At 47.4% G+C, this 27,924-nt stretch overlaps 1 protein-coding gene across 1 annotated transcript in view; it reads left to right on the forward strand.

Moving 5' to 3' along the window:
• The first annotated feature begins 550 nt into the window (after positions 1–550).
• LOC125947228 (uncharacterized) overlaps positions 551–27,924 on the forward strand; it is a 41,934-nt gene continuing 14,560 nt past the window's right edge. The window contains exons 1-2 of the mRNA XM_049671634.1: positions 551–838; positions 27,195–27,346. Coding sequence (XP_049527591.1) covers positions 743–838; positions 27,195–27,346 — 248 coding nt within the window. The 5' untranslated portion in view covers positions 551–742. The remainder of the gene's footprint in view (positions 839–27,194; positions 27,347–27,924) is intronic.

A 27,924-nucleotide genomic window follows, 5' to 3' on the forward strand; every position in this document is an offset into this window, starting at 1 on the left:
TGACCAGCTTGTTCTACTAACGACCCGCCGCGGTGGCTTAGTCAGCTAAGGCGTTGCGCTGCTGAGCACGAGATCGCGGGATCGAATCCCGTCCGCGGCGGCCGCATTTCGATGGAGGCGAAATGCAAGAACGCCCGTGTACTTGCGTTGTAGTGCACGTTAAAGAACCCCAGGTGGTCAAAATTAATCTGGAGCCATCCACTACGGCGTGCCTCATAATCAGAACTGGTTTTGGCACGTCAAACCCCAGATAGAGGAAGAAGAAGCTTGTTCTACTAACCCTTCACGTGCAATTGTGTTTGCTGTTTGCAAAGTGGATTAGAAAAAATGCAGGGGCAATTATTCGCGGCCAGAAAATGCAATAAACAAAAATTGGAATGGTTGCGTGTGCGTTGTGAGACACAGTTCCTGGAGCACAGCTCATGCTTTATCAACTGCAGGCGTTGCAAAAGGGCAAGAAAGCAAACATCAGCGTGCTCCAAACTCGCTGATCCGAAACACGGAATGATAAGCATTGGTGCAGCGGCAGCGCTTGAACTGATTGTATGTTTGCCTTTCACGAAAGTGTGGCATACAGTTTCCTGTTGCCCATCAGTACGAACTCCTAGCTCGAGCCTTCAGCTGTCTAGCTTCTGAAACAGTTACCTCCCGTCGCCGGACAAAAGGGTGGTGTCGCACTTGTCATTTGCGCAGACAAATTGTTCGTGCAAGCTTGAACATTGGAGGAACATAGTTCATCAAAATGGCTTTGCTTATACTGGTAGCATGCATTATGCTAACCACGCTGGTTACTGCCAACGTTGTGCCGGATCGTCGCGAACCAGTCGACGTGTTGAGGGTGAGTTTCACGCATGTTTGGTTAGATGCAGCCTAGAATTTATGAAAAAAAACCAGACACCTAGCTGGCCGTCGTAATAATTAATGAAGATTTTAATTCTGTTTGATTCGCATGCAGTGATACGTGTTTTTTATATTAATTGCGCCTATATCCCTGTTTGGCTTACTAGAACTTCTATATGAATCTGTCCTCAAGTGCTGACAAACGTAAGCGAAAGAACAACAGAGAAATTTCGATAAAACTGCGAGACGAAGAGAACGTAACTATTCTATGTCCTACCTCGACCTTGTTGTGCTTTCAGGAATACGTGATTGTTATGATTGACCATAGCGACAGCATTTTATTATACCCCGAGCCACGGTGTCGGTAGTACATGGAGTAGCAAATTTCAAAGGGTCGCTCTGGCTAGATGCTTCTGTGCGCACGAATCTCGTGAACGCCTTACACATTGTTACCACTTCGTCAGCATCATTGCAGAGGTTTGTGGTGCGAACATAACGCTAGGAACTTTCGATGCTGAGCGCTGTGCCATGGCCGGGCGCGGCCATAATACTTGATCACTTGGGCGTGCCACCCTAAGCAGCCTTATGCTGGGAATGACCTGTCGGGGAGTAGCCGTAGGGCGACTGAAAATGTAATAAATTTTAGAAGCGCCAGTAAATGGGTGACCATGGCGTCGACTACATTACACACAAGTGGCCGTGTTAGAGCTACTGGGCCTGATATGCCTTGCACTCATGTGTTCGTGAGTGCATTTCCGAATTTTCCGTCAAGCGATGCACGAGTTGTGAGGCGCATGCTACACACGACGCGTTCATTTCTTTAGCATATTCAAATTTATAATAGGTCTAATATGCGACATGTCCTGTGCTCCGTGGTCGCTTTGCGCCGCACAAGCGAATAACTGCACTGCCTGCACGTTTAACCTTTCGGCTGCGTTTCTTAAGTTCATCGCCAGCATGATTCGTCCCGACCGCTCTGCGAAGCGTGCTTTAGTGTCCTTTACGTTTCGCACCGCTATTGTGGATAACCATGCGAAAATCTGCAAAACTTACTATGGCGATAGCAATTATATGGCCAGTGCTGGCGCATTACTGCCGCTGGCGTCACTATCACCGTGAGATTCAGCACAAAGTTCAATGGCAATAAAATCATCGCCGCAGGCCGTATGCTGCACGTGCGAGTGAAAGTGAATGAGGTTGAGCCGGCGATCGCGACTCCATCTCGCGCACACAAGGTAAGAAAGCGGGATAGAAGGGCACCGTTCTACGTCGCGCGCAAGGCTCCGGTGGAGGGTAGGGAGGGGGGAGGGTTCTGCTCCGGGCCGCTGTAGCTTGAAATGCTTCTGCGTCGGGGGCACGGTCCGCCGTGCGCTGTTCTCGCGGATTAGCTCGCGTTGAAGCGAGACACACCAAGAAGGTCAATTCGCTCGCTGCCCCAGCCGCGCTTCCTCATTCCAGCGTTTTGATACCAAGTTTCCGGGGTCATCGAGTGAGATGTGTTCATGTTTGCATGCGCGCGTGTGACACCATGCTTGTTCATTTAGTTAGTATTCCTATGTTTACAAATTTATATGGTCGATAAAACTACTATCCTTAGTTCATATGACTGTCCGCTAATTCAATACCGCAATCGACGCTTCGCCTTTTGGGCGAAACTGCGTCATTTTTTATAATTATATATGTACGCAAATGGTACTTCGGATTTAGAGCTGCGAACACGTCAGCACGCGAATGCTGTCGGACGCCATCATGACTGCTAGATTAATAAAACTATAGAGGTGATTTGTATTTAGGTTGTAATACGTATTTCACCAAGTGATAGAATTGGAGCAAGCCTGGAATAGAGGAGCAAACGGCACGTGCGCGGCCACTATCCTCAACCATTTTTTCCCCTTTAGGTAGGCTAAATATATTTCATTCTACATTATTAGTTGTAGCCCGTAGTACCTATTACTAAGCATAATAATCCAAAGTTAGGAGTTCGCGGTCAGTACAGGAAGGCGAGCTGCCATTGATGAGCCCCGCCGTTGATGTGGTCTCGCCACTTCAACGTTAATTCAATCAGTTTAAAAGTTTGAAGTGAAAATATTTTTTCTTTCTTTCCTAAATGTACTTTAATGGTGGAGTTATTATGTGCGAAATTTTGTAGATGTGCACACATAGGTGGCGGGGAACGACGATAGTGTTGTGCTCTGCTAGATCCTCTCCATAATTCTGCTGTGCTCAGCGATGCTGTTTTCACAATGCGCAGAGAGAGATGTGCCAAAGTATCTAATTTATTTGTATACTCGCGATCCAGCACAGCTTTACAGTCTTATCTGTCGACAATCAGCCGTCATTTTTTATGCAGCAAACGCCATGGCTACCGCGCAGGCACTTCGCGTTGGTGCTATCGCGGTACTTTCTTAAGCCCGTCAACGTACTTACAATGAACGAAGTCGCTTTTTCGACAACTTGCCATATTTGCTTAGCTAACATCACATACTGCAGTTGACAACAAGCAGGGAACTGTGCGGCCGGCTTCACCTGGCCACAAATTTTGGCTACACAGAAAGCTACACCACCTAGCTTGGAGCCGCTCATGGCAATGCTGCGAATATATATATATATATATATATATATATACTCTGCACAGGGGGAAAAAGGAAAAGGGGGCAAAATTAGTGGCGCAAGATGATAATGAAGACAGGAAGAAGGGATATATATATATATATATATATATATATACATTTAGAGGTTAACAAAGAAGCTCGAGAACAAGTTAAGGACCACACAAAGAGCGATGGAACGAAAAATCTTAGGACTAACGTTAAGAGACAGGAAGAGAGCGGTGTGGATCAGAGAACATATTCTAGTTGACATTAAGCGGAAGAAATGGAGCTGGGCAGGCCATGTAATGCGTAGGATGGATAACCGGTGGACCATTATAGGGTTACAGAATGGATACCAAGAGAAGGGAAGCGCAGTCGAGGTCGGCAGAAAACCAGATGGGATGATGAAGTTAGGAAATTCGCAGGGGCAAGTTGGAATACGCTAGCGCAAGACAGGGGTAATTGGAGATCGCAGGGAGAGGCCTTCGTCCTGCAGTGGACATAAAATATAGGCTGATGATGATGATGATGATGATGATAAATATACATTAACACAGTTGTTTCCTTAAAGTCCTGCATCTAGTCCGGTTATCTTCAGGTAGTCCAGAGTAGCCCTTGTAGCTATTGATGCTACTGTACGGTCACACATTGCGGACAAAATATTACTTTCGAACAATGTTCGCATGCCAATCCCTGCTAGCGTCGAAGACAGCGTCTTCCGCTGTGATACGTAGAGAGGGCAGTCGCAAAACAGATCTTGGAAAGTCTCAGACACTAGGCAGCGTTCACAGTTCGGGCTGCCCGTACGGTTAATCAGATGTGCATAACGTCGAGTGAAGTCGACGCCCAGGCGAATCCAGTGAAGCATGCTTGCTTGGCATTTCTTGACTTTAGCTCGGAAGCCGAAAAGTCCTGTCACAGTCTACTTCCCGCAGGCGCCTGTACCGATGGTCTGGTTGAGCCCAGTAATGTGCTGAGCAGTCTCGCACGAGCGTAGTCAACAAAGAGTTTACATAGTTCGCCAGTAAGGAATCTTTACTTCGACGGCTGTAGGAATAGCGCTTCTTGCTTCCACATCAGCTAGCTCGTTGCTGGCCAAGCCACAGTGACCAGGTACCCATTGGAAGGTAATTGAGTGACCGTTCCTCTGAGCAAGATCAAATATTTGTAGGATGTCTAATATTAGTAATGTAATACTGGTCTCTCAACGAGAGAGAATCGATCCCTTGCAGAGCTGATCTTGCGTCAGAAAGAATAGTCCATGTACGTGGTGCCAGGCTGGAGACAAAACGAAGACGAAGTTTCTGCGAGCCAGAACGCTACTTCTCTAGCTCTGCTGTTTTCGCCTGATTTCTCTGTAAATCTCCGGGTAGCCGTCATGGATTGTTGCACGGATGCAAGCTGACGTCCCCGCGCCTCTGCTGGGGATGGCAACTTCAGCGGCGGCTGCGTCTAGGAAGCGGACCGGCCTCCAGAGCTACACCGACAGCGACTATACCAGTGCCTACTCGCTCAGCAGTGAGGACTTCTCCGATGACGACTTTCAGCTTGTGAGGAGCCGCAAGGGGAAACGAAGAAACACCAGGGCTTACCTCTCTTCAAGCACGTCGACTGCAGGACCGACTCGGAATAGCGCAGTCAGTACAATTCTATTTATACCAGAACTTGCTACCGACAACCTGACGCGACTCAACAGACAGTCTGTCTTGGTGTTTCTCGAAGCGGTGGCGCCAAATCAAGTCACGGATGTCAGAGTCAACACACGAAAAAATGTCTTGGCTATTGACGTCGTACATGAGACGGCACGGATCGCTTTGAGCAAACTTACGGAACTTGGCGGCGTGAAGGTCCGCTCGTGCATTCCTCTCGACAGTGATACCACTACTGGGGTCATCAGCTACGTGGACGTCTCCATCTCCAGCGCCGACTTGCCGATTTTAATTAAGCCAGCCGTCGATGGCTGCGCCATCACTCATGTGTCTCGCCTCGGCACGTCCCGCTGTGTGAAGGTGGTTTTCAAGGGCGAATCTCTTCCCTCACACGTCAAGGTGGGCCACTTTAGACACCCAGTGCGTCCATTTATCCAAAGACCACTCCAATGACGCAACTGCCTGAGGCTGGGACACGTGAGCGCTATGTGCGAGAACACGAGAGTTTGTTCGCGCTGCGCACAGCCCCACGCTGCAGACTCGTGTGTAGCCACAGTGCTCAAATGCCCCAATTGCATTGGGTCCCATGATGCTACCTCAAAGGACTGCCCTAAATTGCGGAAAGAAAGGGCGGTCTTAAAGCAGATGGCGAGAGACCGTTCGTCTCGTGGGGAAGCTGTTGCGGCCATTAGAAAGCGACGCTCCCGACGCCGTCGGAATTCAAAGAACGAATATTCCTCTATGAAGAGCGTGGCACATCCGACAACTCCTCCTCCTCTGCCCCCTAGGCCTGGCGGAGTCGAGTCTAACTCTAACCAGGTCGTGCCGGAGAACACCAATACTGAAGCCTGGCCCGCGCTACCAAAGCTACAGCCGCCGCCACAGCAGAAGCCACAACCGAAGCCACAGCAAATACCCCAGCTGAAGCCACAGCCGAAGCCACAGCCATGGCCACAGCCGATGCCACAGACAACGCCACAGTTCAAGCCACAGCCGAGGCCACAGCCGGAGTCACAACCGACGCCACAGCCGGCACCACAGTCACATCAAAGAATACAGTGCACCGCGGTAGAGTCCACAATGCCGACTCCCGATAAATTGCCCGAAGAAGACCGGCAAGTGGTTGTGATGCTTCGGTCCCTTGTAAATACCCTACGTATACTCTTAAGCAAGCTGCATACTCCGTCAGCGCGAAGTGCAGTGCAAGTACTGGATGCTCTCAATCTAGTGCTTGCAAGTCTCGAGTAAGCCCCATGGCTCACCCGCAGCCTCCTTTTCACGCAACGACCACTGGCCCTTGGTTCTGTCAGATGTCTAAAACGCACATCACCAGCTACGGGACTTGACTTTGGTGTTATGGTGCTTCGCTACACACACAATGCTCACTCTCTTCCTCTTTTCCTCTTTTTATTCCCCCTTTCCCTTACCCCATGTGTAGGGTAGCAAACCGGACGTTCGTCTGGTTGACCTCCCTGCCTTTCCTCTCTTCGCTTCCTCTCTCTTCTCGTATTGCGACAACATTTGAAGCTGTAGAGGACGATTTGTGGTCCAATTTGTATTGGCGGGATGTGCCCAGCTGAGGGATCGTAAAAGGCCGCGGTCGAGGCGCATATTGTAACCAATCCGTCTGTGTAAGACGTCTGTGTAAGACGTGTATGTGCACAGAGCCGTCCTATAGTCCAACCAAATGGGCCAAGGTGAGTTGTTTAAGGCCAGTGGAAGGGGTAGGTGACTTCGAAATCCCAGGTATACGAAGGCGCACCTTTGGTGTATGCGGTGTCCACGGTGGTCCTTCAGAGATTACGGTAGGCGCGAAGTCTGAGGATATGATATGCCTGTGAGTAGTGGAGCATCTTGTGTAGGTGCAGCTTCGGCGGTTTTCTGGAATTGAAGACAAGGTGTGGTGTGTATGTCGAATCAGCAGTCGGAGGTGAACTCGAAGTGGCTCACAGGACATGTAAATTCAATTAGATAGGCCCGTGATTCCTCTATAGTCCCGGAAGTCGATGCACACCGTGGCAGGCCTAGCTACGTTTGTCTTGGCCCTGAAGGCTTTCCAATGAGCGAAGACAAATTATACGTATATTGGAAAACACAGGCATGTTGTATCGTAGGTAGCTGACAAACAATGCCTGATATAGCTGCAAAAGACTTTTTCAGAGGGGCCCCACTTAAGCCCAGTTACACCACGAAGAACGTATATAAAGCTGGATAGTTTGGTCCGCAGTGCACTGACATGCTTCGACCAAGCTAGGCTGCGGTCAATGACGACACCTAAATATCTATAGTGCGTGCAAGCAGGGATCACTGCTCCCTCAGCGAATACCGGATACCGTGTCATTGATTTCCTTGTGAATGCCATTGCAGCACATTTTGTTGTGGAAAGTTGCCGGCCTTGACGGCGTAAGTATTTTGGTTGTGGCCCGTTGTAGTGTTGCACGTGTTTGCGGACGCGTTGCTTCAGATGCCCATATGCATATATCGTCGGCGTATGTGCTGATGTTACATTGTCAGGGAGATCAGCTGCAAGTCCATTGAGCAAGATATTAAACAACATAGGGCTGAGGACCGCACCTTGTGGAACTTCACAGCCAACCTGGTGTCTGGCCGTTTCACCGTCAAGCATCAACAAAAAATAGTACATCCGCTAAGGTAGCTTAATGTCCACGCCTAGAGTCGACCACGTATGCCAAGGTCTTCAAGCGAATCAAGAATGGCCTCGTGAAGGACGTTATTGCACCCACTAATCGCCGACGCTATTTTTCCTGTTCTACGTATGAAACGAGCTCGATAACACCGTCAATAGGTGACTGTCCTCTGCGGAATCCATTCATAAAGTCTGGCCAAGGTGGCATTTTTATCCAAGAGCCACTCCACTCTTGTCAACACCATGTATTCCATTACTTTGCCACCGCAGCTGGCCACAGCGATAGGCCTATAGGAAGAAAGCTCGTATGTGCACTTCCCTGGTTTCAAAAGAGCAACTATATGACTGCACTTCCAGTTGTCCGGAATTGTCCCCGTGTCCCACGTATAATTATAGAATGGCAGAACTTTCCGCGCTTCCTGGCTAAGATGACAAAGAGCAGAGTAGGTGATGCCATCCGGTCCTGGGGCGGACGAGTGTCGTGATGCAGAAATTGCAGCATCCAGCTCATGCATTGTGAACGGTAGATCGAGTCGATCATCACAAGATGGCGCTGAGTCGAATATGAAAGCGATGCCGATGGGGTGGATGGGCTTACCAGTAATTGGCAATAATCTTCAGCCACTTCCACTTCCCCCCGACCTTGCTTGAGTGCCACGGCTCGAAAAGGATACAATTGTCGTGTGGGTGCCTGAAGGCTCCATACAATCTGCCATATTCTAGATAGACGCTTTTTTGGGTCCAGACAACCACAAAATGTCCTCCAGAGTTGCTTATCAAGTTTGTCGAGGAGTTTGTCGAGAGCTCGGCAAGAAGTAGATAAGTCTGATGGTGACTTCGGCTTCCTGTACTTTCGTTCGGCGCGGCGAAGGATTGCGCGGAGGTGTTCGTACTATACGTCAATCTGCGATCTGTGTTAGGGCTGATGTAATAACATTTTCTATTTCCCAAAAAAGATTGGTTACCGTCGCACTGAGCATCCAGAGAGGCGTGCAAATCTTGCCAATCTATACAACGCACAGCAAGAGGAGCTGAACAGCGGAACAAATTTAGCTGTATGTATTTCGGGAGATGGCCACTTCAATGTGTTTCTATGTCCACACCCCAGCACGCAGTATGCGAAAGGCTCCTCAAGACGAAAGAAAAGTCCTCACAGCTGGAATACGATGCGCCGCGAAATGGGGATCCATCATTTATTGACACGAGGCCTTGATTCAACACGAAATTGGCCATGTCCCTGCCCCGGGCGTTCATCGTGGCATAGCCCCACGTACGATGCTGGGCATGAAAGTCCCCTACAAATATGTGCCAACCTGGGCAAGCTTGGAGCCTGGACAAGAGATGAGATCAGTCTATGCGGCTTCTGGGGAGGATGTAACCACCGATGAAAGAGATTAAACGTCACTTATGGTTTAAAGCCAGACAAATATATTCATAAGAGGTGTGAACTGTCAGGTCGTGTCTCAGATAGGCTAAATAACGACGCAGACGAATTATCACTTTGCTTGCACTTGCGTCATCACGAGAGATCATTGTCACGTATCCCGATACTCGAAAGGAAGACACCCTGTTCGATTGGCATATAACAATCACCGGAAATTGATGTTTATATCTACGTGACCAAAAGTTAGACAGCCGGCTTCTCAGACCTCTTGCATTCCACGGCATTATAGCAGATGCGCGTATGAATGAATGAAAAACTTTATTTCACGAGCTTACCCGCTCTTCAAATGAGTTGGGCATACTATTTATTGATTTATTTATACATGTACCTACAGCGCCCTCTAGGGGCATTGTTGTAGGGGGCTTTGCTATACAAAAATACATAAATGACATCATGCAATACAATATGCAACAGTTTAACAGCATCCGATATATGGTACGAATACATAGGCAGGACAATTGCGTTTGACATCAAAAAACAGCAAGAAAAAAAAAACACTATGTCAACGCATGTTCTATTAAAAGTTCAGGAAAGACAGTGACGGGGGACCTAACAATCCGCCCCAGAAGGCTATTCCACTCATGTATTGTTCTAGCGAAAAATGCATTTCCAAAAGCGTTTGTTCGGCACATATATTCGCGTACTTTCAAAGGATGGTCCCTTCGTGATGAAATGTAGCTAGGTGATTTTATGTAATTATCTTTATTGATCCCCGTTTTGTTGTGTAATATGTTATAGAAGAGACATAATCTGAGATATTTACGCATTGATGAAAGTAAGGGCCATCCCAATGTGTTGACAATTTCGCTTGAGCTTCTCGTGAAGTTGTAATTGCCCGTCACAAACCGGGCGGCACGTTTCTGGACACGCTCCAGTTCATCGATATTTACTTTAGTTGCTGTGTCCCAGGCGGTGCAGGCGTATTCCAATATTGGGAGTACATTTCATACGTATAGAGTTTCCTTAAGAACAGAAGGTGCTTTCCTGAAATTACGTCGTAGAAAGTTTAAAACGCGGCTGGCTTTTGCTGATACCCTATGAACATGGTCATTCCAGGATAGTGTGCTGTTAATGATGACCTTTAGGTACGTATATTTAGTAACAACACGTAGTGGGGTCTGTTCCATGCAGTAATTTGTAAGTAGAGGCTGCTTTTTTTTCGTAAACCTAACGACACTGCACTTTGACACGTTATACTTCATTTTCCATTTGCTACACCACGCTAATACTAAGTCGAGGTCTTTTTGCAGTTGTTCCGAATGCTTTGTAAATTTAATATCGCGATATATGCAGCAGTCATCTGCATACACCCTGACATGACTGGTCACACATTCAGCAAGATTATTGATATAAATCAAAAAAAGAAGCGGCCCCAGAACGGAGCCTTGTGGCACGCCCGATAAGACAGATACATGTGATGATGACGCGTCATCAAGAACGGTGCATTGTTTTCGGCATGAAAGATAGGCTTGTAACCATGCAAGTGTGTTAGCCGATATGTTAAGGCACGATAACTCCTAGGGAAGTGCTACCAAAAGGGTTTACAGCACGTTCAGAATTTGCACTACTTCATTGACACCTGGCGTCTGCAGCTCAGAAATATTTACACGTATTGACTTTAGCAGGTTTTTTAGCATGCTCTGGATTTTGCATAGTCTTGCCTATTGTTGTCAGCCATCTTTCGAGATGAAGCCCATGATGTCGTGTGGCTCATTGCTACGGATAGCGAAGGCCATTCAACCTCTGAAGCAGCTGAGCGCAAGGCTGGTCCACTTTGCGCTTCCCTTGGACGTATCTCACTTGAGATAGGTGTAGCGGCCTTATGCTGGATGAGCAGTGGCTGATGCGGCAGTGCACACTCTTTTATGGCAGATGGTCCATTATTCCGGTTGACACTACGGTTGCTCTGGTGTCTGCGTTTCGAACGTCGCCTGTGACGCCGGATAGATGAGGCATTCTATCTGTGGGTTGAATTGTCCCGCACCATGTTCCGCAGGACGCGCGTTTCTTCCTTTATCTTCGGGCAATCCTTCAACGTCGCTTCATGCGCCCCGGAGCAGTTCAAGCACTTAAGATGAGCAGCAGCGTCGCAGTTGTACATTTTGTGAGATCGACCGCACCGCTAGAAAGTTATTCCACCTTTGCACACTGCGCTGACGTGCCCCAGTTTGCAATACTTGTGACATTGCAAAAGCCGCGGCACGTAAGGACGCACAGGGTGTCTGACTTGTCCAACCTTTACGTAAGCTGGTAAATTTGCAGTAGGAAAAAGTAGCTTAATACATCTGGACTGACCGAAGCAGTGAATGGTCACGGTTCGGACTGCTGACGTTAAAATCTTCTGTAGGTCAGCGTCACTGAAGTCAGCATCCACGTCGTATATGACACCAGTCGTTGTTCTTTTCCCATGGGCAAAGAATGAGCGCACTGAGATACTTCCTATCTGTTTGACGGACTTCACCGTCTCGAGAATAGTCTTGTTTGTCAAGTCCATTGACCGTATATTCTTCCTGCTGTTAATGAAAATCTCGTTTACCTCCGCAGGAGCGATTCGCTCAAAATATTCAAATGAAGACTGCCTGCTAAGGGAGCTCAAGTTGTCTGTTGTGGTAGTTGGCACATAACAGATCGTGAAACCCTGCTTGCCGTTATCCATCTCGGGTTGCGAATCCCTTGAAGTCGACGTCCTTCGCAGCTTCCTATTCAACTGACGGGTGGTGAACGTTGTGCAATGAGCCTCTGATTCCATCTCTTCCACCGATAAGCTGTCGGAGGACTCGAAAGTAAGGATACGACGTCGACATGGTCGCCAATCTTCGGTCCATCAACAGGCGTGCTGCCAGGGTCCACGGTGCCTTTGGGGTGGCGGTCCCCCATCACGGAGGAGGCCGTCCTAGCGCTTGGCTCGATCTGGAGGCGTCTACAACGATGCACATTCTGGTGGTGATATTATGTGGCTTCCTTTAATACATGCATGACTTTAATCAATGCATGACTAAGGAATTGAGAGGTCTGTCCGATTTCCTGCTCCGTAAGTACTGTTTCCGGTAATGTTTGAGACACTACCTCGCACAAGAGGCAGCACCGGCCATGACCAACTCTCAGGCGATCGAAAATTGTTACACAGAAGTATCAAAAGTACATCGACGCATTCTATAAGACCAGGTCTTTTAGGTGACTTTATACGGGTTTGGAGTATCTGGCATCTGGCTGTCTATGCACTGCAACGTTTAACAAAAGGGGCAATTTTGTTACATTCAAATGCCGTTGAGAGTCGCGAAAAGTATCAAAATGTACGTCTCAAGGAGACAGCAAGCAAGAAGTAGGTACAGAGTAGGTCAAATTAACGGTACTGCCGTAATTAGTGCCAATATAGCCGGAACTTAACCGCATTGCACTCTAAACCGCACTATTCCGGGATCACTCCACCTGGCCTGTCGGTAGAAAAAAGAAAGAGGTGTCAATCAAAGTCGACACGAAAGAAGGACACGTTCGTGTACATGCGTGTAAAAAAATGTGAATTAACAAAACTCGGCATGAATAAGAGATGTACAGAGGGTCCGAAAATATGTAAGATCTGGCAATAGAACAAACAAAATAATGCAAGAAAATGCGAAAATACGTACAATCATGCAACATCGTATCATCTTTGTTGTCCCCCCAATTTCAATGCGTTCAAATACATATACCTTGTACCATATACGTCGATCTTGTGTAATTTCGCATCGAGTTTGGTTGGCTTGCCTTGTTTGCCACGGCTAGCATTGAATACGACCACTCTGACCGATGGCTATCTTCCAGTAGTTCGGCGGTCGTTCGATATTCCTGGATTAATGCACTTTGACAACCATCTTAAGCAATATCTCAAGAAAATGGAACTCACAGGACCACTCAGCGGCGTTCAATTGGAAATAATTGCTTTCGCATTCACAACTCATAAGGAGTGTGTAGGCGCCATCGGAATAAAAAATTAAGAGGAGTTACGGAGGCCGCCCATAAGGCATCATCTCTTTGAATACAGGTAATAAAAAAAGCGCTTTAAATTTGCACTAGTTCGTCCCAATCGCATTCTGAGGGCAAAGGGTTAACGGTGTGTTTATCATTATTATTGAGAGTGGCTATTTCTTTTGACGCTGCTTGGCGTAACAAAAGGCGCCTTTGTTGACGTAAAAGTGATGTGATTTGCATTTGTACGATGACCCATAGCATCGAGCGTCGGCCGTGCTTTCGCGACGCGGAAAGTTCCACTGTAAGCCTTGATATGTACCATATTTCCCACACTATAGTTCGTGGACTATACAACTTTAAAAGGTAAAATTCGGTGGGGTGTCGATTAGCTATGGGTGCTGATTATACGTGGTTTTATCTCTTAAAAGGGTCGTAGGGCTTGGTGAAAAAACAAAACCCGTGGATAGAAAATGCTGCTGTAAACATCTCAGCCAAGTTTTACAGTCGCGCGTGGCACGTCAAGCTCGCAAGCCGAGCGTGAAGTCACTTTTTTTTTACAAACGCTCTCTTTTCAACAGAAGCCTGATCCTCACTCGTTTCTGGTTGGTTTATTTCGTAATACAGGAAATTCCCATGCGCGTTTCCTCTTGGCCAATAGCTGACATCACCCAAATAGGGTGTTTGCATCAGCGCGCTTCTTCCTATAGAACGGTTACGGTGTATATTTATCGACGACGTTTAATAAACAGGCCGAAGTAAGGTAAAATATGCTTTAAAATTTCGATAATCATTGTGCATTTCCGGAACAAGCTGACTATCGTCTGCTCACGCTCGGCCGCGGTCGTCGTCTGCATAGGAAGCCATTCCACTTATCGGTGTCGTAGCCGCCGGGTCTCGTTAATTTCAACTAATTTTGAATGCTCCACTAGCCTCGAACCACGTTAAACTTATCGTGAGACAACACACACGCTAGCCAGTGCGCGCTCATTCCTGGCCGCTCCTGGTTAGACTGCTTGGCAGACGTCGCTTCGCGTTGAGATATTGATGGCACTTCAAAATGCGCAAGTTGGATCTGGCTACTATTCATTGGTCAAGGTGGTGTAGGACAAAGCCGGTCCGCACCACGCAGCACGGCCAGACTGGACCACGTGAGCAGGAGCACGCACTCAAGCCCTGTTGTGCAGAATGCAAATGCTGCGCACGCACACAACAGTTCCATGTATCTGCAGTCTGCTACGTAGCGTAGATACTGCGGCCGCCGCGAGGTTCCGTCACTAGTCCGCTGGCAGAGCGCACTGTGGCTCGCTGAGGACATCCGCGTAGGGTTTACGTTTGGCGCGTCGTAGGCGCAAGAAATCCGAAGTAGTGGCATCTGCATGAAGATCCAAAATCAAATTTGAACTGCCCGCCACGGTGACGTTCAGTGGGTGAAGCGTTGTGGGTACTCTCTGCTCCACTGTAGCCTTCGCAGTGCAAGACATTGAAGAAGGAGTGGAAGCAACGCGAAGGGGGTGTTTGATTTCCAATAACTACGGTTCCGCTGCACGCATTGAAGTACTTTTTGCGGCAAAGTATTTCTGAATTAGTCTATTTTAACTTGAAATTCATTTCTCCATTTCGTTCTAAAGTCGTTCAGGGCCCTTTTAGGATTAGAGGCGTCGTTGAAGAAAACTAGGCCAGACTGCTGCTGAAGTTTTCACCCTGAATAATTAATGCGATAAAATCACCTCCAAAGTCATCGTTGTGGTACGCAAGCAATATTTCATACTATTATTGGCAGGACGTGATGTGCAAGCGACTGCGGCTCGCGATACCCGGTGTGGTTGCTTTTCACTGTTTGGTTTCGTCAGCAGATGCGCGAAAGCTCGTTGCGAAATAATACTTGTTGGACAAGTTGATTCGTAATGCTCAAGAAAATATGCTGCTCCAAAAACAGACACGGACGACAAGGTATCGACACCCTCACGATTGCGCTTGTCCGTGCCCGAAACCCTCTCGCCCTTGTCTGCATTCGACACAGCATGCTTTTTTAAGCTCGTAGCAAAAGGCTCAACGCAATAATTCGTGACTTCATATATGCGCCACACACAATAGCTGCGATGGCAGCGACAATACGAAGAGCCTTCACAATATTGTTTAACCTTAGCGTAGTGGAGCGTGCGGAAATACAGAAATTAAAGGTGATAAACACATTGACGAGCTGTTTGTTCTTGTTTTCTTTTGACAACCCCGACGACAATGATTTTGACACTTAGAATGAACTCCTATATGCACTTGCCGACTACACGGTACATGCGTCTAGCGGGGCTAATGCGGTGATGAAAACTGAAGACGACGAATAGGAGAGAACGCGCAAGACGAACGCGCGCGCTAGCGCCATCTTGCGTAGTTGGTTGAATAAACCGCCTCCTACGGACGTCAGTCTCGGTCTCCAACATAGTTTATGGTGCCGTGAAACCCGGGAGAAGAGTGGCGTCCTGCACCGACAATGCATCGACTGCGACGCAGCAGAGGCGTACATCGAGCCGCTGCTATAAGGCTCATCTCATCCGCTACCAAAGCGCTACAAGCCGAGCATCCTTCGCCATCCGACCTGCAAGTTATTTTGGATGACCTGCAGGACAAGGACTCAGCGCTAGCAGCGCTCATCGAGGAGCTCGGCGACCTCATGGACGACGGTGACGAGTATGAGGCGGAAGCCACCGTCGCTCTGGAGTACCACGACAAGGTAGAAGAAGAGGTTTAAAACGAAGGAGACGAAGACTCGTGCTACCACCATCTTGCGCAGTTGGTTCAACAAACCGCAACCGACGGACGCCAGTCTCCGTCTCCAACATGCGGTTTTGCGTACCTCCACGTGAACGGCCGAAACGCTAAACTAAAGCTGTCAATAACATGGGTGACAGAAGCGTATAAGTATTCACACATTGAAGGACTCGTTATGACAATATTTGGGTGTCCGTGAAGCTCGAACGTTTAATGGAGACGCAGAGACAAGACGAAACGCAATACAGTGCTAGTTCCCGGATCTTTTTCGTGTGTGTTCATTAACGTTCGCGCTTGAGACAAGAATGATGCAGCACAGCTTGTCCAATAATTTATGGCACTAATTTTGATCCCACACCGTGATGACTAAAAAGCATTTAGCAAGTTTGTCACGTAACTCTAGACCTTAAAAATTAAACTAGAGAACATAGGTCTGATCTTTCTTGTGGTTGAGCGTTCATAGTTAAAAAAAGTGCAAGAAAAGAAAATGTAGCTTTGTTGGTCTTGCATGATCAGCAGCTGCAGCCTAGGGACACAAGTAAAGAAAGCAGAGGGCACACGCAGAAGTGGGGCATGTTTTGGATGCATAATCAGGCCTAACGGTTGAACCATTGGGTGTACAGCAGCGGACACACGCAGTATTGTGTGCGAGTCCATTTTTTTTATTTCGGGTCTCTTCACCACAGAACGCAAATGCAGCTTGTGCAGTCGCACGCAGATTAAGTAGTGTTTCTTGAGCCCTGTGACATATGCGACAGGGTCAAGTGCCTACATCTCAGTGCAGGATTTCTGTGCATTTTCCAAACGAAAAGAACAAAAAGTAATAGAATGTAATAAAATATGACAATGGAATCTCATTGTTGTCGTACACTGACACAGGTGGAAGCATAATTTTTTTATTCATTATGCAAAAGCAAACAAAAGGAGCTGGAAAAGAAATCAGCTGGATATTGTTCGACGTTTAAAAAACAACACTGATTGATGTTTATGTTTGTTTAGCCTATCAACACATATTAGGAACTACGAGAGGCGCTGTTATGAAGGCGGTAGAATAATTTTGACCATTTATTGTTCAATAATAGGCCCCCCATTTTTCGATATAAGAGCATCTTGGTATTCTGACCCTGTGTCCAGCAGCAAAAGAATGGGCCAGGGTGAGCCAAGTGATTATGTTTTCGGCTCAGGCGGACGCCTCTATCGTTGCTGACACCGGAGCACCATCGGCAGTGATAGCACTGGGCTCAAAAATTGCATCGTGTCCTCTCATGATCGCTTTTCCGCAGAGCCGACGAAGGGCGACAACACCACAAATGCAATACGTGCTGCTTGTCTCAGCATGGCAGTCTAGCTGAGCACTCTATCAGTGCCTTGCGCACTCAGCGAACGCGTTGCCTCGCTGGCTCCTCCGCCAACCCCCGTTGGAGGCAACGGCCTGTCGGAATAGAACAGTGGTCGTATTGTGCTACTATCGTTTTATTTTATTTCTTTATTCCATTGACCATCACGAATTCCATTGACCATCACCATTGACCATCACGAATAAGCGCCGCCGCAACGAGCTCTGAACTCGTGGAAAATACGATAAGTAATGAACAGAATCGCAGGAAGTGGAGGCTTACAAAATAAAGCCCAAATAAGCTTTCTTGTTACAATTTAGGAGTATTTTGCTCTCGTTGGCAGTAGCTGGTATCTCCACTACAAAAGTTAATGACTCTGCGTTACAAACATCTGTCGCAATTTTTCTTATTTTCCTTTTATATTTCTTTTGCATTTGCAGGCATTTTGGCCATTTTATTCGGACATTTTCGGCCAACTGGACGTAATGTCTCTTTTACACACAACAACCCAGAAAGGTCTCAAGTAATGTTTTTATAGTGTTGGCTACCTTAACAACGTGTACACGGTCTAAACTATCCCGTTTCAAGGCATTGCTCAGGCGACGATGAGATCAGACGTGGTTAAGGTTTCTAGTTTGGTTGTAGGGGCGAAGCACCTTAAGGCCGAGCCTTGTCCCTCGTTGTACGTAACTCTGGTTTGCATAGAGACCACTAGGGGCGCTGCGGTGCACAAGGGCGTTCGTTTCCGACGCGCGCTCTCTTTCTCTCTCGTCCGTAGCTAGGGGCGCTGCGGTGCACAAGGGCGTTCGTTCCCGACGCGCGCTCTCTTTCTCTCTCGTCCGTAGCTCTGGTTTACCCGAATGATCCCCCGGTACTTCGCCCATTCATCATCATTCACTTCGTGGATATGCGAAGATTTTTTTAACACAACGCCACTTGATAGAAAAGACCAACGCGTGTCGGCGGAGCTCTTGCGAATCACAAAAATTATTGTAGACTCCCGCCCACCAAATTGTTGCATGTCAACATCCTTTCAATCATTTTTTTTTTCATTTATCTATTCAGTAAAGTGATAGAATGAATGACAGATTATGCCGAGAAGAGGTCGCACAACAGATCGCGGGGTCTCCTCCAGCTTTTGCATCAATATCTCTAAAATGTTACCACTTTCGCACCGCCCATGATGTTTTTGCTTGTACTAAATGAATCTTCAGTCGAGTCATAGTTGCCGATACACTCCTCTGCGACTCGTATCGTGGACAACCTATTGGAAGGTGTTTTATATTTTTCGCGAGTGATTCGCAATGAGGCAAACATGCATTACCTATGTGTGGATCAAACAAAACTACCTGTATATGTCACTTTTCATTTAGACGGCGAATTATCTTTTACACTGTGAGTCCATCTCACAAGTGTAATTGAGATGCAGTGAGAAAAGCTAGTGCAGATCCACTCCATATATGAACGACTGTTCGCTTAACAGCCATAAAAGTGTGATAAGGACTTGTGAAAGCTGTAGAATTGCCTTATCATCGCCTTTGCGTCCACCTTCGTCATATGAATCAACAAGGGAAAATTTAGAATTGTCGTAAGCAAGTTTATCTGCTTCGGTTTTCTCAGGGATACCAACATGCAAGGCTAACAACTGCAGCTTGGTACAATGTCATGAAAGTTGTTCTTAGGCTATATTCCCTGCTTCGTTAAATAATATGCGTTGCGATTACGCAAGTGAAACGCTCTAAGCATGTACGAGCTAAATTCAAATATGTCGAAATGCACCGTATGGTTGGTGCAGCTGGCGCTAGAATAAAATCTGCTACCTGAAATTTTGCGTAAAACTGTACAACGAAAGAAAAAATGGTGAACGACCCGACTGCAGCGCGAAGCTATAAGAAAACCCATACACGCTTCTGAATAAAAGCCTATCGAAATTCAAGAAATGTTTGTCCTGGCCCGGAATTCGCCGCCGAGACCAGCGCTTTTTCAGGGAAGTCGAGCAACCATATGAGCTTACTAGGAGGCTACCAAAGAGCAGACCCAGAATGAATAAATCGACAAGTCGCCGCACTGGGACGCTCAATACGACATACCATTTCTGCGGAAGCTCGAAAGGCGGAAGCTTTTTTACGGGCTTTCGCAGAACTGATTCACCAGAAACTGTGCAATTGTGGAAAACGTCGACCTTGGCAACGAGCAACTGACGTACTCCGAGGGAGGAAAATATAAGCGCTGACGTCATTACACAATTCGTGGTAATAAACCAGGAATATATATACATATATATAGATATAGATATATACCTGTATATTCATACGGAACAGCCGCTACAGTGTGGCTGCACTGAAGAGGAGGAAGACGACTTGTTCCTGCTTGATATAGCGTTGCCATCTTGGCCTCCGTCGGCTTCCTTGTAAAGAAATTGTAAATAGCCTTGGGCATCAGCTACACGTAACATTATTTGGTGGTGGACATTCCCCGTATCCGCCATGGAGCTTTGCAGCAGTCGAAACGGCGACAATGCAACTTTGGCTCCTGCTGGCGGCACTTCATCTACGCAAGCATCTACGCCTGCAGCCCCGATATACGTCCCCATTTCCCCTCCTCGGAATCTTGGTGTTTCCACCGGAGTCGGCAGTCCTGATCTTGACAACTGGCTCCGCTTGTATGAACGTGTCAGCACCAGTCACAAGTGGGATCCGACTATTATGCTTACAATCGTTCTTTCCTACCTCGACGGGAATCCACGAGCATGGTTCCAGACTCACGAAGAGGAGATTTCAAGCTGAGATCTCTTCAAAGAGAAGCCCCGCGACCTATCTGGCAATTCGTTCGGTCGCCAACTCAGTGCCAAGAAGGTCCTTGCCGTACGTGTACAGACGTCGACCGAGTCCTACGTGTCGTACATGTCCGATGTCTCGGCCCTTTGTACTAAGGCCGACCGGAACATGTCGGAGGACCGATAAGGTTAATCACGTCACAGGTAATTAACAATATACACGCTACACGCAACAAGATATATATATATATATTGTAGTGACAAATACCGGCGCCAGCAGAGGACGAAGAAGAAGACGCTTCTTGTTGTTGGTGCTCGCACTCGCTCCGCTTGGCCGTTGCCTGTTTCTGGCATTCATAAAAACGCCAAGCGCATCTAACCTTGACCGCGTCCTATCAATATATATATATATATATATATATATACACACAGGATGTTTCAGCGAACACTTTCAAAATTTATTTAAGGTTGCCTGTGGCAGATAGCCCGATTCTAGTTAGTGAGCTGGTCTACTCGAAGAGGCGGACATTACTTACACAAAAAAATGAAATGCATAATCGACTAATTAACAAAAATTCACTAATTAAGTTTCTCACTAATTACCTGACGGGCCATATTGCAATTTACAAGTTGTAGCCGTGGAGTTCGCAAGGCGGATCCATTTGGAACGAATTCTCGGGATGACACCAGATTCGAGATATCAATTCCCGAACTTTGCGGAGAAATGCATTGGCGTTCCAGGTAATTTTGTGCTTCAATGCATAAAGCGACGTTTTGTTAAGAACTTAACTGGAACGCCAATGCATTTCTCCGCAAAGTTCAGGAATTAATATCTCGAAACTGGTGTCATCCCGAGAATTCGTTCCAAGTAGATCCGCCTTGCCAACTCCACGGCTACAATTTGTAAATTGCAATATGGGCCACCAGGTAATTAGCTAAAAACTTAATTAGTGAATTTCTGTTAATTATTCGGTTATGTATTTCAATTTCGTGTGCAAGTAATGTCCGCCTCTTCGAGTAGACGAGCTCATGAACTATAATTGTGCTATCTACACAGGCAACCTTCAGGAATTTTTGAGTGTTCGCTGAAACATCCTGTATATATATATATATATATATATATATATATATATATATATATATATTGTAAGACCTGGCCGGCAACACCCAGATGCTGACGCGTTATCTCGATGTCCGCTGTCGCCCAAATGCCCTTATCGCACCTTCCATCCGTGTGGCCCCACCCAGCCAACCGACCAAGACGGTGGTCCCAGTACGGTTCGTGACCTCTGTAAACATTCTGTCATCAGGCGACCTCGCCTCCCCCAACGTGTAGATAAATACTACCACACAATTATCGACCGGCTCGCTGACTTATTCCATCCTCTCAACAGCCGCTTGAGATGACACCTAGAGCGGTTTAAACTTCGTGATGGATCATTATTTCGGCAGGTTTACCACCCTATCGGTCACCGATTGGTCCCAGTCATCCCTCGCTCACTTCAAATAAAAATTTTACAAGCGATTCACGACGACGCAACGGCTGGCCACTGAGGATTTCACACAACGTACGACCGCCTTAAGACTCGCTATTTTTGGCCTGGGCTGTCCTCTAGTGTTGCCATGTACGTCGGTTTCTGTGCGTCATGCCAACACGGAAACGTTCGACATCTAGTCCCGCCGGCCCGTTACAACCATTGCTGTGCCCATCCATTGCCTTCGAATTTGTGGGTATTGGCTTATACGGACCCCTTCCGCTTACACGCGCGGATCACCGCTGGATTGTCACCACCGTGCACCACCTCACTCGCTATGTGGGACGGCAGCGCTTCCTTCTGGTGCTGCCTCTGAAGTCGCCGAGTTTGTCCTGCACGCCATTATCTTGCGCCATGGTGCGGATCGTGTGAGTGACCGTGGCAAGACATTTCTTTCAGAATGTTCTCGCTTAAGTCCTGCAGGCCTCTAAGACCATCCATAAGAATACCTCAGCGTATCATCCCCAAATCAATGGTCTTACCGAAAGTTTCCATCAAACTCTGTCCGACATGATGTCCATGTATGTTAAACACGACCACAATAACTGGGACACTATACTTCCTTTCGTCACATTTGCTTATACTACTGCCCGTTGAACGCACAACAAACTACAGCCCTTCTTTCTTCGTGTACGGCCGTGCACCGTCTTTTCTCTCTACGCCTTCTGTTCCATCCGCATCTCTACCAGATGAGTTCGCCGCCCGCGTCACCCACTGCCGTGAAATTGCGCTCGCCAACACCGCGACCATTCAGGACAAGCGGAAAGTCCGTTGTGATGCGCCCCGTCGTGTCATTTGTTTCCGCCCAGGCGAGGAAGTGCTCCTGTGGACAGCTGTGCGAGTGCCGGGGCTCTGTGAAAAATGTCTTCATCGGTATCGCGGCCCGTACACCGTGCTTGAAAGAACATCTGCCGTGAACTATCGCGTGGCACCTGTTACCTCGGCTATGGACCGCCGTTGCCGCATCACCGAAATCGTTCACATCTCTCGCATGAAGCCGTACCTTCGGCGTTCGTACTGTTTCTGACTCGCTGTCCTACCACCGCTTTCGTGAGGGGGAAAGTTAGTGTGAGCGCTAACTGCGCAGTTCATCAGTGTCGTCATCTGCATATACCTATCCTCATAATAATCATCATCGTTTGTCGGGTTCGTGCTCGGTGGCTGTTTCTCGCTGTGCTGAAATACAAGGGCTCTGCCTTCTTCCCGGGCGTCGTCTTTCAATATATATATATATATATATATATATATATATATAAAGAGAGAGAGAGGAATGAGAAGCACAACTTCACAGTTATCTTAGGTTTATTTACCTAAGCTGCATAAACCTTATGCGAAGACGTGGGATCGTTCCCCATCTGCGGCAAGTTGTCTTTTTCATCCACTTTAATTCCCATTAACTTATTAGTTTCTTTGATTCAATTAGTAAGTACAAATGACTTCCCTTATGTTGTCCATGGTGTCTGTGTTGCCTTCTTATGCTATAAATACAAAAAATCGGGTCCCTCAGTTCCCTTTCTTGTCGTTTTTATATATATATATATATATATATATATATATATATATATATGGTAAATAGCAACTGACGCAAACGGGTACTGTTTTCGCAAAAAGAATGCGAAAATAGTTCAGTCCTGCATTGTCAACGCTGCTATTGAAGTGGTCGCAATAGCCAACGTGGTCGCCGCGTGAAAATTCATCTTAGGTTATGAGAGAGAGACTGGCCAATAAGCGACAGAAAGAGCTGTCTCGTCTTGAGACCTTGCGTGAACCCGCAAAGCTCCAGCAGTTACTCGAAGATATATACGAAAAAAGACGTAGATTTTTCACTGGCTCCAGAAGAAGCTGCAGGCGATTCGTGTACCTCAACAATCATAAAACTTATCGAGGTCAGAGTTTCTCATTCCTAGACAGAGCCTCAAGCAGCTAGCTAGAATGCACTTATTACAGCTTGTAGATAAATAATTTCACAAGCCATGTGTGAGCTCCATCACATAGCTTTAGGACTGGACGCCACAAAAATGCAGAAAACACCTGAGTGTCTAGATGCATTTTTGAAATGTCGCATACTTGAGAATAGGGCCTGTAAGCTTTTACTTGTGATTCTGGCACTATCATTCTGATGTTCTTCATCAGGGTTGAGGGGCACACTTGGATGGCAATATTATTAATGGTATATGCGCCACTAAACAGGTAACAGCGGGAAGCGAATGAAATGAATAAATTTGATGACGCCAAACATAACATGAAACGAATCTGCGCACTGTGAGAACGAAAGTGGTTCCGAATCTACATCGCGAATCTCCGTAATCGTAAAAACCATTTATTACATATGTTTGTTTTGGACTAGTGTGTATGCACTGCTTCTTCAGCTTAACGCAGAACCAGTCATTACACCTAATACAGCAGATCAACAAAAACGATCCTTTGATGAGTTTAGAATATTGATACCAAATAAGCCGATATCGAAGAGGAAAGTAGAGAGCGTGAGCCAGGTTTGGACTTGCTTTCTACTCTAAAGCTATACAGAATACCCACCCGGGTATGATGATGGTTGCACTGCCATCATCATCACGCTCTCGTTTCATCAACGTCATCACTTCACTGACGTCATACCGTTGTCGCCGTGCCATCGTCATCAGTTCAGATCCTATTGACGTCATGCCAACGTCATACTGCCTTCGTCTTTCCATCGACATCGTTCCATCATCATCAATGGCTCTTTCTCATACAGCCAACTGCATGCCGTCATAGTCACAGCCGACCCTGGCCAGTGAGAGCCATAAAAAAGTGGGCCGATCCCGAAGACAGTTTATGGCATATTGTCGAACATATAAGAATCGCAAAATGACCACCACAGATTCTAAATACACGTTTCATCAGCAATACGGTGTGCCGTTTGATTGCTTGAATGCTAATCACAGTTTGTTGCGCTATACTAAGCACAAGCTCACGGGACCGCGGTGGCCGCATTTCGATGGCGTCGAAATGCAAAAAACACCCGTGTCCCGTGCATTGGGAGCTCGTTGGTATATTGGACCACATGGTCCAAATATACCAGAGCTGCCACCTACGGCGTGCCTCATAATGAGAACGTGGTTCTTGCACGTAAAAACAGCAGATTTTATTAATTTTACAGCGGTGCTGTATATGTCTGCTCTCCCACAGATTTTTCAATGTTCTTGCCTGAATGCTGCCGCGCTCTCTATGAGGAGGCAAAGCAAACCAGTAACGCATGTGCTGACACCTGGCGTAGCAAGAGGAAACCTAAGAAAACACCCAGTGCATACAGTTTCATGCAATAATTACTAGAGGGAACTCTGGCGCTAGTGTCTACGGGAGCTGCAATCGGGGCGGTTCTGCCATCGTATAAATTATACGAAGTGCATGGATTTGCCTAAACTTCGTCCTTCTGGCTTTACACGTCTCTTCGACTTTGCAAATTCGTCATTTTTAGCAAAGTTCTGTGTAATAAATAATTACATATGCACTCTTAAAATCAACCGCCTGCAGGAATCGAATCCAGGGCCTATGTAGTACACAAGCCCGGCACTGAAACCATAACGCTGCGGACGCATGCATCAACAGGCGGCATGCAGCGCCCTTATATATTTCTTGCGGGAAAGCCACCATCTTGAGACACCTTGGCGCGTTTCAATTTGGAGAATCCTGTGCAGGGCGTGTTGCGGTGTATGCGAGGGCTGGTCCGCGTGTGCAGTCGTGTGTATTGGATTTTCTGGATGAAGATGACGGTGCATGTGGGGACGTGTCTTGTGTTCAACCGGAAGGTAACACAGTTGTTTATACTGTCTACATATCCCCGTGGGCTGGGATTGTATACGTGGAGAGATTTCTGCACACTCACTTCATGTCCATCGCACGGGACGATACCAGACCTGCTGTGATTTCAATGTGGACAACGCAGGGACAACGCTTCGTACAGTTCGTGTTACAGGAGTCCGGGTTGCGCCGCTGCAGTGACCCTGCACTAGAGCACTGCACGGGCTCGGGCTTACCCGAAAACCCGGGCCCGGCGCGGCCCGTGGGCCGGGCCGGGCCGGGTAGAGCAGTTTTTTCACGGGCTCGGGCCGGGCTCGGGCACGGCGTGAGCTTTTTGACCCGGGCCCGAGCCGGGCTCGGGTTTTTTGACGCGGGCCCGGGCCGGGCTCGGGCTTTCTGCGAGTTATTCTCGGGCTTCTCAATTCTTAAAAACATGCATTTTTCGGTCTCGGGCCGGGTTCGGGCCGGTTTCAAGCCGGGCTCGGGCCGCGCTCGGGCTTAAGTTAAAGGGGTGGCGGGCAGAGCCGGGCGGGTAACGTAGATTATTTCCGGGCCCGGGCCAGGCCCGGGTTTCGCCATAAAAGTTTTGATCGGGCTCGGGCGGGCCACCCAATGTAAAAACGGGCCCGGGCCGGGCCCGGGCCGCAAAAATCGGCCCGTGCAGTGCTCTACCCTGCACTACCAACCACGCAGCGGCGTACGTGTATAGACTTGGTATTTTCCCAGAACGTCTGAAATGTATCTTCTATGCCATTTGCCGCGTATAACAGCGATCATAAGGCTATCCTTGACATTCTCATGAAGGGAGTGACGCGATGAAGTAGGAAACAGAAAAGTGCGTTATCGTTAAACCCCCATTTTCTTTGTTACTCGCACAGTGATCTCTGTGTAGTTCTTTTACAGCTCCGCTGGTGTCCCACATGCACACAGGAAAATGGCTGTGAATTTTTGGCTAATCGCAGTCATCGTGACACGCGTTGGGCCAGAGTTTTAACGCGATAGCGTTAAGGGCCCCGTGTCGCAGAAAATCCGGCGACGGCGTTGGTCTTGGCATCGGCGACCACGGCCAAAAAACCATCCCAAACCTGTGTTGTGGGGGCCCTCGCGGGCCCTTCACATGGCGCAGAGGCTCTGGTGAACCAATTGAATTTCTGAAAGGAAAATGTGCCAGAAAAACCGTAACATACCACTTAACCACAACCTACAGGTATGTTAGCGTCAAAATGTAATTTGAATATACGATAAAACACAATACGGTTACGCGGAAATTCAGACACAAACTCCTTTTCCAGCATTTCTACCATTCATACAGCGGCGCACCACGGTAGGGGTTCCTTGGAAAAACACCATCCAGATGGCGCTCGCCTCCTCGCAAGCGTAGGGAGCCTTGCATGTAGGCTCCCTTACGGAAGCGGCGCGCTGAGGCGAAGGTGCAGAAAAAACAAAGCTGCAGTTGCCGGGAAGCCTGACAAACAGTCAGGGATCTTTGAACGCTATCGCGTTCCACTCTTAAACGCGAAGCTTAAGCATCCTCCAGTTTTTTTATTATGATTTTGTTGCGCCTGATACTCTGTTCGTTGTACAAAAATTTGCATTACTTCTTTACTTGCATTGATCGGCATTCTTGCCTTCTTGTCAACGCTGCCTTTAAAGCCGCTATCCAGTCGAGCGCAACTAATATAAGCATCCCGGCATCGTATGGCTACACCAGCAAACAAGCATGTTACTTTCGGTTCACAGCAGGACTGTAAGCTTTTACAAATCCAACTTAGAGCACTCTTACGTGGGTGCCGACTTGGAATACTTGTTTCAATAAAAGTTTTGTATCCCGTTTTACTACAAAGCACCATCTTTGTTGTTCTTTCTCTTTTTTTAACAACTCAGACGATGGCCCACTTCGAACGAGCCTTGATCGTGTACACATCCACCAACGACACTGCATTGAAGTGCGCCACCACCACTCGTACCTACTTCGATCTTGGAACGAAGAAGGCCACCTACGTTTGGCAACTGAAAGGCCACGACGGTTCAGACAAGTGAGTTCTTCACTGTAATCCTTTATGGTCACAGTCTTCAGAAATCGGCAGCCTTTGGAAAGCAAAAGGTTAGTGTAGTATTTGAGAGCCGTATATTAAAAGCTGTAGCATATTGTCACGCGGTTGGACGACAAGGTGAACAAGATGACAAGGTGGTTTACTCCTGGCTCGAAACCGTTCAGACGGATCCTCTACTTTCTCGTCTTCTCCGTGTGCTTTCTCCCCAAAACGCTGAGTGGCATTAGTCCCTCCCTTCTCAAAGCACCGACTCGATGCCACACTGGCACAAGAGCTACTGTGTAAAGTACGGCTTAAGCCGTACAACATGCACAATTTCGGGCCGAAGCTGTGGACAAGAACTGCGTCCTGGACTGCGCTTCCCTTCTCTTGGTATCCATTCTGTAGCTCTAATGGTCCATCGGGTATCCATCCTACGCATTACATGGCCTGCCCAGATCCATTTTTTCCCGCTTAATGTCAACTAGAATATCGGTTATCCCAGTTTGTTCTCTGATCCACACCGCTCTCTTGACTGCATATCGTATCAGATGACTATATCTCATCAAAGAAAATAGTAA

Source organism: Dermacentor silvarum, chromosome 7, assembly GCF_013339745.2.
Source record: "Dermacentor silvarum isolate Dsil-2018 chromosome 7, BIME_Dsil_1.4, whole genome shotgun sequence".
NCBI classification, from domain to species: Eukaryota; Metazoa; Arthropoda; class Arachnida; order Ixodida; family Ixodidae; genus Dermacentor; species Dermacentor silvarum.